We start from the raw sequence: 13,447 nt of genomic DNA on the forward strand, positions 1-13,447 counted from the left end.
CTGTGTGATAAAGCATATTTAATGAACAGAATAACCAAAGGTGCTTCGCAAATGGTTACACAGAACATAGATTGCCACCCTACCAGCAGGCAAAGATTTAAAAGGTGCCATGAAGGAAGTTATTAAGAATTACAGTGGGATCTTGATCATCTGGGCAAGTGGGCTCATGAATTGCTAATAGAATTTAATTCCGTTAAGTGCAAAATGTGGCATTTTTGGAAGTCAAACCAGTGTAGGACCTTCACAGTGAACGGTAGAGTCCTGCGGAGTGTTGTAGAGGGATCTAGGAGTACAGGTAAATAGTTCCCTGAAAGTGGCATCACAGGTAGGAAGGCATTTGGCACATGGGCCTTCATCAGTCAGGAATTGTGTATAAACGTTAGGATGTAATGTTAAAGAAATTATACAAGATTCAGAGAAGATTTACTGGATTTTGCCGTAAACTATAGGAAGAAGTTGGGATTTTATTCCTTGGAGTGCAGGAGGCCGAGAGATGATCTTATCGGGGTGTATAAAATCATGTAGGCATTTTAAGATTCATAAATTATAAAATAGGGCACAGAGCATAATGGATGTACACATAATCTTTTTCTCAGGGGAAGGGAAATCAAGAACTAGAGTGCATAAGTTTCAGTTGAGAGGGGAAAGATTTAGTAGGAACCCGTGGGGCAGTTTTTTCACAAGAAAGGTGCTGTGTACATGGAAAAAGTTGCCAGAGGAAATAGTTGAGGCAGGTACAAGAAAAACATTTTAAAGATCTGGACAGGTACATGGATAGGAAAGGTTTAGAGGAATATGGACCAAGTGTGGATAAATAGGACTAGTTTAGATAGGGCAACATGGATGAGTTGGGCCTTGACTTTAAGAGATAATAAGAGAAAATGCCAGAAGAATCCAATTGGTCAGGCAGCATCTGTGGAAAGTGAGTTAGCATTTCAGGTTGAAGAACTTTACTGGATATGGGGAACAAAGCAATAAGTTAAAGTTGCAACAGGGATACATGATGGTAACCCATACATGATGGTTGAATAAGGCAAACTGGACATCTATGAGATCCAAGCTGCTGTTGTGATAACCTGTAGATTTCATCTGATGAAATAATTTTGACCAGAAATAATAAGTTTGTTTCTTTTTCCACAGATGTTGCCTGACTTGATGAGCATTTTATTGTAATTATTCAAGATATCATCATATTCTTCAACAAACAATATTGTCCCTAACCCTAATTTACCTCTTCAGATCTCTTCTTCTGGACTCATCATCAAAGTTACGTGTATTTTCAGAGCTCCAATCCATATCTGGCACTTCAGATTTTGCATCTTTTCTCCAACTGTCTTGCGAAACATCAGCAGAGGATCTGCAATCTTAAAAAATACAAGGGGAATGCAATTTGGAGAGAATATGGCAAGCTAACTAATTGTATACATTAATTGGAGGAAGAAGCAGAGAAAATATGCTCAGCCACATGAATGCTGGTTAAGATTGGGCAAAGTGTTGGGTAAATTAGAACATCTTCTCAATTTTGCTTATATAAATTAATGAAATATTTTTTTGGACAAGTAGTATCAGACAATGTTAACCTGTTGCCAGAAGCCCAGTTACTAAAGGATCGAGCAATGTTTTTTTTAAATATAGAAAAAGGGGTAGTTGATCAAATCTCTTGCCCAGTAATGTGATATTAGGAAAAAGGGAGATGCAACGAGACCTGGGTGTCATGGTACACCAGTCATTGAAAGTAGGCATGTGATATACAACATTTTGTTGTAGTTACCTCATCCAGTCTGTCTAGTCCTGTCAGAATGTTGTACATTTTAATTCAATTTAATTTCATGCTACACTATAATGCATACAAGGATACATAAAGGACTGCAGATAGAAACATAGAAAATAGGTGCAGGAGTAGGCCATTCGGCCCCTCGAGCCTGCACCGCCATTCAATATGATCATGGCTGATCATCCAACTCAGTATCCCGTACCTGCCTTCTCTCCATACCCCCTGATCCCCTTAGCCACAAGGGCCACATCTAACTACCTCTTAAATATAGCCAATGAACTGGCCTCAACTACCTTCTGTGGCAGAGAATTCCAGAGATTCACCATTCTCTGTGTGAAAATTTATTTTCACATCTCCGTCCTAAAAGACTTCCCCCTTATCCTTAAGCTGTGACCCCTTGTTCTGGACTTCCCCAACATCGGGAACAATCTTCCTGCATCTAGCCTGTCCAACCCCTTAAGAATTTTGTAAGTTTCTATAAGATCCCCCCTCAATCTTCTAAATTCTAGCAAGTACAAGCCGAGTCTATCCAGTCTTTCTTCATATGAAAGTCATGACATCCCAGGAATCAGTCTGGTGAACTTTCTCCGTACTCCCTCTTTGGCAAGAATGTCTTTCCTCAGATTAGGAGACCAAAACTGTACGCAATACTCCAGGTGTGGTCTCACCAAGACCCTGTACAACTGCAGTAGAACCTCCCTGCTCCTATACTCAAATCCTTTTGCTATGAATGCTAACATACCGTTCGCTTTCTTCACTGCGTGCTGCACCTGCATGCCTACTTTTAACGACTGGTGTACCATGACACCCAGGTCTTGTTGCATCTCCCCTTTTCCTAATCGGCCACCCTGCGTGCATCTCCCCTTTTCCTAATCGGCCACCATTCAGACAATAATCTACTTTCCTGTTTTTGTCACCAAAGTGGATTACCTCACATTTATCCACATTATACTGCATCTGCCATGCATTTGCTCACTCACCTTGCAGCCTCCTAGCATCCACCTCACCGCTAACACTGCCCAGCTTCGTGTCATCCGCAAACTTGGAGATGTTGCATTCAATTCCCTCGTCCAAATCATTAATATATATTGTAAATAGCTGGGGTCCCAGCACCGAGCCTTGCGGTACCCTACTAATCACTGCCTGCCATTCTGAAAAGGACGCGTTTACTCCTACTCTTTGCTTCCTGTCTGCCAGCCAGTTCTCTATCCACATCAATACTGAACCCCCAATACCGTGTGCTTTAAGTTTGCATACCAATCTGTTATGTGGGACCTTGCCGAAAAATTCTATAAGATTAGTCAGACATGATTTACCTTTCATAAATCCATGCTGACTTTGTCCAATGATTTCACCACTTTCCAAATGTGCTGCTATCCCATCTTTAATAACTGATTCTAGCAGTTTCCCCACTACCGATGTTAGACTAACTGGTCTGTAATTCCCCGTTTTCTCTCTCCCTCCCTTTTTAAAAAGTGGGGTTACAGTAGCTACCCTCCAATACTCAGGAACTACTCCAGAATCTAAAGAGTTTTGAAAAATTATCACTAACGCATCCACTATTTCTGGGGCTACTTCCTTAAGTACTCTGGGATGCAGCCTATCTGGCCCTGGGGATTTATCGGCCTTTAATCCATTCAATTTAGCTAACACCACTTCCCAGCTAACCTGGATTTCACTCAGTTCCTCCATCTCATTTGACCCCCAGTCCCCTGCTATTTCCGGCAGATTATTTATGTCTTCCTTAGTGAAGACATAGCCAAAGTAGTTATTCAATTGGTCTGCCATGTCCTTGTTCCCCATGATCAATTCACCTATTTCTGACTGCAAGGGACCTACGTTTGTTTTAACTAAGCTTTTTCTCTTCACATATCTATAAAAACTTTTGCAGTCAGTTTTTATGTTCCCTGCCATTTTTTTTCATAATATATTTTCCTTTCCTAATTAAGCCATTTGTCCTCCTCTGCTGGACTGAATTTCTCCCAGTCCTCTGGTAGGCTGCTTTTTTGGCTTTTTGTATGCTTCATCTTTTGTTTTGATACTATCCCTGATTTCCCTTGTTATCCACAGATGCACTACCTTCCCTGATTTATTATTTTGCCAAACTGGGATGAACAATTGTTGTAGTTCATCCATGCAGTCTTTAAATGCCTTCCATTGCCTATCCACCATCAACCCTTTAAGAATCAATTGCCAGACTATCTTCGTCAATTCACTTCTCATACCCTCAAAGTTACCTTTCTTTAAGTTCAGAACCCTTGTTTCTGAATTAATTAAGTCACTCTCCATCCTAATGATGGCAGAATCTGGAGCACAAAACACTCTGCTGAAGGAACTCAGTTGTTCCTGCTGCATTCACTGTATAATGATCTAATCGCTTCTCATATTTCCAGTCCCATTATGCCAGCAATCAGTCCAGTAAGCCTATGTAACCCTCTCTGGCATTTACATCCTTCCTTCGATAGGGAGACCAGAATTGCAATCTTTCAGCTGTAGTCTCACCAAGGTTTTCTCTATAATTATGTTTGTGCACGTAAATTCTCTTGCTATGGGGGCCAACATACACTCTTAATGAATTGCATGTTTATTTTCATTGACAGGTTTACAAATATATTCAAGTCTCTTTGTTCACCATATTTCCTAATATAAAACCATTTAAACAATACACTGCCCTTCTGTTTCCCTGATTTTATATTTATCCATGTTACAGGGGGGGACACAGTGGCGCGGTGGTCAAGTTGCTGCCTTTTTGCAACAGAGACCCAGGTTCGATCCTGTCTATGGGTGCTGTTTGTGTGGGGTTTGTACATTCTCCCTGTGACTGCGTGCGTTTTCTCCGGGTGCTCCGGTTTCCTTCCACACTCCAAAGATATACAGGTTGGTATGTTAACTGGCTTTGTTTTGGCTACAAATGTAAAGTGTCCCTCGTATGTTGGATAGTGCTGGTGTACAGGGTGATCGTTGGTCAACGTGGACTCGGTGGAATAAAGGCACTGTATCTCTAAAGTCTACATTATACATGGCATGTATTGCCCACTCACTCAAACTGTCCAAGTTCCCTTGACGCCTCTTTGCATTCTCCTCACAATTCACAAACCCATCTAGTTTAGTATCAGCAGTCAGCAAATTCGAAATATTACATTATCCATCCTTCCGTTTGTGCATATATACTGAGGCCCAAGAACTCGACTGTTACAGTCTGCCATTCTAAAAAAAAAAATCTAATTTGCTGCTCTGCTTTCTCTTTGGCAACCAACTTTCAATCCATGCCAATACATTATACTTAATACATAAACTTCAATTTTACATACTATCTATTTACTGTAGAATTTTATCACTTTCTGTAAATCTAAGTATTTTATCAGTTATATCGTCAGTAGGTTAGATAAATCCAGGTATTGCCTCCCAGAAATCCATCAAGGCTATTGTAATCCTTTACAATTGCATTTTCTCCCCAACTGATGCAAGACTATGACGTCTGCAATTTCCCATTTTCACATATTAAGGAAAAAACATTTAACATCCAGGAACGGTTCTATGATTTATAACATTTCGTACTGTACTAAACCATCCACTATTTCCACTACTACTTTTAATATTCTGGGGTGGAAACTATCAAGCTCGAGTGATTTATCTACATTTAGTGTTATTTATTTCTCCACCACTATTTCCTTAAACCTGATCTTCATTAGATTATCCTTTGCTTTCATTGTGATTAACATTTCAGGAAAAAGCATCAGAAATGGAGCATTTACATCTTCAAAGAGCAAATCAAGGAGCAAGTCATCCTAACCTAGCATATTTACCGCAGTCCACATCAATAAAAACCTCATTTAATTGTGCACCATTTCCCTATTCCCTGTTATGAACTGTCCTGTTTCTGACTGTAGGGTACCTATACTTAACTTCTCTAGTCTTTTTCTTTTTACCAATTTATAGAAGCTTTTGCAGTCCACTTCAAAACTTCCTGCAAGTTCATCCCTGTACTGTTCTTCGTTCCCCAAATCTATTCATTTGGGGGAAGATATAGAATTGCAGAAAGGAATTAAATATAGTGTGGCACTTTCCAGTTCAGTTGACGAAAATAAGTCAAGGAGCAAGTAGTCCTAACCTAGTGTATTTTCCCCACCTAGAGATGATTTTGATTACTAATTAGAGGTATGATCTATTAGGTCCAACTGCAATAAAATCTTATATCAATGTAATCTTTAAATATGTAATCAGTCATATGCCGTTCTGAAATATCATTATTCTACCTTGAGAATATGGCCCTCTTGATTCATAGGAATTGGAATGTCCCCTGTTAAGATGACTGCCATAACTAGTTCCAAAGTTCTCATGTCTTGAAAACTTATTTTCCGACTGCCCATCTGTGGGACCGAACATAGAAAACAATTAATTACTTGCACCAACCAATTCCAACAAAAATAATTCAAAGAAAATCTTTAAACATCGTTGACAAACATGCCTTGTCGTCGCTTTCTTGCATCATAAGAATTTTCCATATCACCATGGAAACTACTTCTATAGTTTTCTCGTGGTGAAAAGTCAGCATCAAATGGGGCATCTGAAACAATAAAAGCAGAATGTGCAGAAAAAAAACTTTACTTCTGGAAGACCATGAGCTTTTTTTCTCTATATGTTAAAAAGCCTTCCCCTTGTGATCGTGATTTTCTTGACTCATAGGAATTTGAACTTGCAGTATTCCTGCTCTGTCCAAATTTATTTACGAACTTCTCACTGCATGAAAATTTGGAATATGACTGACCGTCTGAAATACACAAAGTTCATTTGATTACATGCTTTGAAAATGCCAATCCTGCTCCACTCCTTGTATCATGCCTCAAAAGTATACCTTCTTCCACTGATAATTTAACTTTTTTTAAATTTGCTTGGCTATATCTTCTCTAATTCGTATGTCCAAAATGGTCCCTGACATTTGTGGATCATTTCGCTAAGATGCTAAAGAACTGTTGGGATAATTTGGCTTGATCTACACAAGAGTCTCTTTTTATATCACTTAATACTTTAGTAGTTTTCTTTACAGCAGACAGAAACCGGCTTGACATGTCCAAGAATCCAGTGTTGTGACAAATTTGAAAGATCAAACAAGTTACATTTTTTCCTTTACTTTATTATTGTCACGTGTACTTATGTTTGCGTGCTATCCAGTCAGAGAAAAACTATACATGATTGAGTATCCATTTTCAAACCTTTGTACCTCTTGCCTGATGGGAGAGGGGAAAAGAGGGAGTGACTGGGGTGAGACTGGTCCTTGATTATGTTGGTGGCCATGCCGAGGTAGGGTGAAGTGTACATAGAGTCAATGGAAGGGAGGCTGGTTTGTGCGATGTTCTGGTATTTGCATAACGGTTCAAAAAATAATGTATTTTCTTATGCGTTAAGAAAGTTATTCTTTCCATTCAATCAAGGGAATCAAGCATTTAGATGTGGAGAAAATAAAGTTAAATGAAGTCTTCCCAGGTAACTTACGGGTATCTGACGCTCTTTTAGTAGAAGTGTTCCCACTTGGCATTTCATCAAGGACGACCTGAAATTCATACAATTGAATGTGTTAGAAGAGTCATATGCACTCCGGAAAGTCCGAGAAGCAATGATCAAAACTATCTGGCTTACAGATGTGCCTTGATTTCTATCAGGCTTTAAGGGCCTGTCCCACTTGGCTGTCATTTGGGCGTAATTTACGCGTCACAACGTGCGCGTCGTGACACGCATGGTGCGCGATGACATAGGCAGTGACGTGCGGCGTCGCTGGATTTTGTGATGTACAAAATCTTTGCGCGCCATCTGCGTGACGCACAAATGACGGCCAAGTGGGACAGGCCCTTAAAGGCCCTGTCCCACTTACGTGTCCTTGGCACGCAAATTACGCAACCTTATCGTCGCGTTGAGGCACACGGGCATCGTGTGGCCGCGCAGGGCTGGTCCCACTGAGAAGCGTGGAGGGGTATGGAGTTGTGCGCGGTATCGCGTGGTGATCCGAAATTTTGTAGCGAACGAAATCTTCGCGCGCCACCCGCCTGTCGCGTAACTGACGGCCAAAGTGGGACAGGCCCAAGACCCTGGCGCAACGCAACGTCTCACCTCCAACAGCAGCAGAAGCAGGCAAACAATCGCCGAGCTTGGCCTGGGGCTCACGGCCATTGCGGTCCTGATCCGCCCCCACTTCTATTCCCAGAGCGGGGCCAAGAAAATTGAAGGTAGACACAAAATGCTGGAGTAACTCAACGGGACCGGCAGCATCTCTGAAGAGAAGGAATGGATGAAGTTTCGGGTCAAGACATTTCTTTCAGACTGAAGAAGGGTCTCGACCCGAAACATCATCCATTGCTTCTCTCCAGAGATGCTGCCGGTCCCACTGAGTTACTCCTGCATTTTGTGTCCATCTTCAAATGACATCACGCGCTCCAGACGGCTGTGCGGACGCATGAGGTCGCACACGACCTTCGCGGGACCGTCGCGCCTCAACGCGACCACAAGGTCGCGTAATTAGCGTGCCAAGGACACGTAAGTGAGACAGGGGCTTTACACTACTCTACACCTCAGCTTAGTCTTTTGTCCTTGCTATCACCTGAAAAATTTCTCTCCTTTGCTTCCTATAGCCTAAGGAAAGGGAGCTCTGTTTTTTTTCGTCACAGAACTGCAGTCTGAAAGATAGGTGTATATGACGTTGCAAAGATTAGTGTAGAGGCCAGAAGGGAAGCAAGGAAAAAATGATGACAATAAAATAAACTGAGAGCATGCCTTCAAAACAAATTATAAAAACATCTACATTTACTATGGAGCACCTACATCTAATGTTCTTCCCATTGAGGATGAAATTGGGTAATTAATAGGTGCCCATATGTCAGATCGAGAATTTGCCAGAACTCACTTTTTAATCATGTTCATTGATGATTTTCAAAGTTTATTATTCACAGCTGACAGTTGTTACATATTCATGAGAGAGAAGTCAAGACAAACTAAAAGACCTGTAGAACACAGCCAAAGGTCTATAAATGATTAGGCTACCAATCGCTGCGGTGCTTCTTACTGGCTTAAAACCAGTCAACCCATGTTGTGTCCCTTCCTTACTGAACCTGACCCAGGGGACAGGTTGGCATTATCTCATTACATTTGTCCTGAGAAGGGGTTGTTGTTCACAGTTGTATCTAAGCTTTTATCTAAGCTTGAGATCACAGCTGCTTTTTATCTCTGTGCTCAAATTTACAAACTGTTCTTTATCAAGGAGTCAGCAGTTTGCAACAAATTCATTCCAGCAATTCTTTGCAAACACCATCAATTTTTGGTGAACCCCTACACCAGCAGAAAGGAAATTCAATAATGAGCAGTTATCTATTGCCTCTGGAGATTTACAATCTTTGGCAGCATTTTGAATTTCAATAATTTTAAATATAAGCATCACTTTCATTTTCTTGTCAACAGGAGCTAAAAATAGTTCTAATACCATTTACATCTCTTGGAACACACTTGTTGCTGTACTCTAAAAAGCTTTTTAATGTGAATATATGAAATCCTTTTGTTTCATCATCTGTTCGTCAGAGAATATAGTTACTCTCAATAATAATTATATTCATCATATAATTACTGTTGTACAGGTGCATAACCTTTTATCCGAAAGCCTTGGGACCAGACACTTCTCGGATTCCGGAATTTTTCGGATTTCAGAATCGAAGATTTTTAACGTAGATTAGGTAGGTAGCGCAGGCGGCTTGAAAAGTCTGAAGCGGCTGCCTCCTCCCCGGAGACCGGGGAATCATTGTAAATCATTGCTTAAATTTTATTCAGTTAGTTTGGAGGGATTTTATGTGGTGGGGGGGGGGGGGGGGGTGAAGGGGGAAACTTTAATTCTTAGTCCCCTACCTGGTCGGAGAGGCGGGGAGCGGGTAATGCCTTACCTGGTCGCCATGCAGTAAGCTCCGGAGCCCTGTGGCCACCAACTCCCAACATCGCGGAGCTGGGGCTGCGGGCGTCCGGCCGCGGGCGGCACCGGTTGCAGCTCCGATCCCGGCGAACTCTACCCCTGGCTGCGCGGCACTACAAATCCAGCGCAGCCTGCGGCCGGACGCCCGCAGTCCCAGCTCCGCGATGTTGGGAGTCGGTGGCCACAGCGCTGGGATATCAGCGGGGAGCGGGCAGTGCCTTACCGGGTCGCCATGCGGTAAGCTCCGGAGCGCTGTGGCCGCCGACTCCCAACATCGCGGAGCTGGGGCTGCGGGCGGCGCTGGATTTGGAGCGCCGCGCAGCCAGGGGTAGAGTTGCCGGGGTCGGAGCTACAACCGGCGCCGCCCGCGGCCAGCACGCCCCCAGCTCCGCGATGTTGGGAGTCGGCGGCCACAGCGCTCCGGAGCTTACTGCACGGCGACCCGGTAAGGCATTGCCCGCGCCCCGCCTCTCCGACTAGGTAGGGGACTAAGAATTAAAGTTTCCCCCTTCACCCCTACCCCCCCCCCCCCCCCCCCCCCCTTCACATAAAAGCCTTCCAAACTAACTGACTAACATTTAAGCAATGATTTACAGATGTTTAAGTGTCTCCCCGGTCTCCGGGGAGGAGGCAGCCGCTACAGTAGTACAGACCTGGGTTGACCGTGGGTCGTTTCGGGTCAAGTTTGGCGCCAAACGTGAGCTTTGGTGTGCGGACGACATCCTGGAAAAAATGTCCGGTTTCCGGAGCTTTTCGGTTTCCGGAACTCCGGATAAAAGGTTGTGCACCTGTACTCTCATTCATTACAGACTTTCTATTTTACTCTGTTTGAAAGTTTTAATCCCATTATTATTGTGGCTGTAGGATTTAAATTCAAGTTGTAAAAGGCTAGTTCCTGGCGTCATCATACTCAGTATAATGGTGACTACAAAACGATTTAACTACCATAAATACCCACCTGGTTTACTACATTGTTTAGGGTCTTTAAGTAAGGAAAAAATGAACCTTTGCCATATAGGCTGAGGATTCCATTTATGTCATCCAGTTGCATTGGATATGGCAGCTTACGTGCCAGGTGTGAAGTCTTTTTAGCCTTCTGCTTCAAACCATTTGGATTCCATTCAAAGTTTGGGGAAGAGCAACAGATAAGTTGCATTAACATCTGGCCGCCAGCATATTCGAGAAATTCACATCATAATGTGCAGGCATTGAACATACCGACTGGTGTATTGTATCTAGCTAGTGGCTTACCATGGATAATCTGTTTGCCAGTTCCGACTGCAGTAATGGTATTTTGATACTCAAAAGAAATGTATACAGTTTTGACCAAAATAAATATACACAAGAAAACTTCTAAATATATTTACCTTAACTTTACCCCTTCCGTCAATCTTTTCAATATCTCCTGCTTTTTCTTTAACGAATGCATTCCATTCTGGATATTTTAACTTTGGTCCATCACGTTGTAGTATGTCTGGATGCATCTTTGACTGAAAGATTTATATAATGATGAATAAAAGAATGGAATGACACACTTATATAGTAACTCCCACAGAGACAATGCATACCTGTGCAAGAAAATATGAGGTGTAGGGCATTCAATCCTTCTAGCCTATCAGAATAATCATGACTAATCATCTGCCCAGGAGCTCATCTCCTCCTCTGTGAGAGTTCCTCCTTGCCCTCAATTCCCTGATTCTTCAAAAAAGTATCCTCTTCCTCTTGTAACACATCTTCACTCAGCCTCCACAACTCTCCAGAATTCCAAAGATTCACTACTTTTTAGGAAAAATACCTCAGATTTGAATAACCACCCTCCTATCTTGTAATTTTGCCCCCTTGTCGTGATTCTCCTATATTTCAACATCTACGTTATCATGCCCACTTCAAGATTTTGTGCGCCAATATGATCACCCTGTTTCTTTTAATGCCAAAGAATATAAATCTGATTTTTTAGCTGTTCATGAAAACGCAGACCTTTCACTCCTTTATCCTAGTAAACATAGACACAAAATGCTAGAGTAACTCAGTGAGACAGTAAATCGCTGAAGGTAGACACAAAATGCTGGAGTAACTCAGCGAGACAGGCAGCATCTCTGGAGAGAAGGAATGTGTGATATTTTGGGTCGATTCTGAAGAAGGATCTAGACCCGAAAGGTCACATTCTTCCTTAATTTAGATAATCAGAATGCACAATCTTACACCTTCCCACATAAAATCCATGTCAGGTTTTTATCCACTCACTCAATTTGTATCCGGTTGCAAAATCCTACTATCTTCATCACAACATCATCTCACCCATTACAGTGCCCTCCATAATGTTTGGGACAAAGAACCATCATTTATTTATTTGTCACTGCACTCCACAATTTGAGATTTGTAAAAGAAAAAAAATCACATTTCTTTGGACATTTTAATGTAAATGAAGAACACAGATTAATTATAAAATCAGTCAAAAGATGATTAAAAACAAATTAAATCAGACAAAGACGTAAGAATGTCCTGAGCGTTGATTAAATCAGCATCCATATTACGTATTTTAATTATCAAGAGTAGTTCAAAGTATCCACATAAACTCTTTGAGCTTCTTCTGTCTCTTAAGGCCAGATTGCATCTAAATGACACTCATCTCAATTTTCAAAACTCTTTTGTTCCAAGTTGTGTAAACATATGTCAGCTGAGATTTAAAATTATTAACCAAACTTAGATAAGTGCTGGATCCATTGCTGTAAGACTTCCTCGATGCCTATCCATATTCTCCAGTGATAATGAATGAATGAATCTCTTTATTGTCATTGCACATGGTACAACGAAATTTAAAAGTTAATCCAACGGTGCGATTCACAAGAACAATTTTAAATATATAAGACAAGGTAAAAATATATACATATTAAAAAAATTACAGATAGATAACAATAGCAGCTGAGGTATTCGGTGTTGTACAGTTATATAGTGGTGCAAATGGTTAAGCACATTCAGGATGTTTTAAAGGTGCTTGTGAGTAAGAACCATTCAGTTGAATGTGAGTGTTATTTCTTATTTTGCATTGTTAAGTTCACGTATGGCTATGGGGTAGAAGCTGTCTCTGAGTCTGTTTGTGCGAGTTTTGAAAGACCTGTACCGTCTGCCAGAGGGCAGCAGGTGGAACAGGTTGTGTCCAGGGTGGGAAGGGTCCTTCAGGATGCTGGCTGCCCTGCCAAGGCAGCGAGAGCTGAAGATGTCCTTCAGGGAGGGCAGTGGGCAGCCAGTGATTTTTTTGTGCGGTGTTGATGACCCTTTGAAGGGCTCTCCTGCCCGCTGCAGAGCAGCTGGCATACCATGTGGTTATACAGTACGCCAGCACACTCTCGATGGAGCAGCGGTAGAAGGACACCAGCAGCTTCTCCCCCAGGTTGTTTTTCCTGAGGATCCTCAGAAAGTAGAGTCGCTGCTGGGCCTTCTTGACTGCTGTGGTGGTGTTTGTAGTCCAGGAGAGATCCTCCGTAATTTGTGTGCCCAGAAATCTGAAGTCTGCGACCCTTTCCACACAGTCCCCATTGATGAATAGGGGTTTGGGGGCTGCACTGTTCTTACGGAAGTCTATGATAATTTCCTTTGTTTTTGTGGCGTTTAGGATGAGGTTGTTGTCTGAACACCACGCTGCCAGTCTTTGGACTTCCTCCCTGTAGGCTGTCTCATCTCCTCCTGAGATACGTCGTGTCAACCAAACAGTCGTGTCATCCGCACAA

The 13,447-nt window shown here is 42.1% G+C and overlaps 1 protein-coding gene across 3 annotated transcripts in view; it reads right to left on the bottom strand.

The window, feature by feature from the left end:
- The window catches only part of LOC129713834 (uncharacterized), a 64,731-nt gene that overhangs the window by 19,027 nt on the left and 32,257 nt on the right, over positions 1–13,447 (bottom strand). For all 3 annotated transcript variants that reach the window (XM_055663185.1, XM_055663177.1, XM_055663169.1), the window contains 5 exons: positions 11,087–11,209; positions 7,268–7,325; positions 6,243–6,341; positions 6,031–6,144; positions 1,232–1,364 (listed from right to left, as the gene is read on the bottom strand). In XM_055663185.1, the coding sequence (XP_055519160.1) occupies positions 1,232–1,364; positions 6,031–6,144; positions 6,243–6,341; positions 7,268–7,325; positions 11,087–11,209 (527 nt within the window). The remainder of the gene's footprint in view (positions 1–1,231; positions 1,365–6,030; positions 6,145–6,242; positions 6,342–7,267; positions 7,326–11,086; positions 11,210–13,447) is intronic.

Source organism: Leucoraja erinacea, chromosome 2, assembly GCF_028641065.1.
Source record: "Leucoraja erinacea ecotype New England chromosome 2, Leri_hhj_1, whole genome shotgun sequence".
Classification (NCBI taxonomy): Eukaryota; Metazoa; Chordata; class Chondrichthyes; order Rajiformes; family Rajidae; genus Leucoraja; species Leucoraja erinaceus.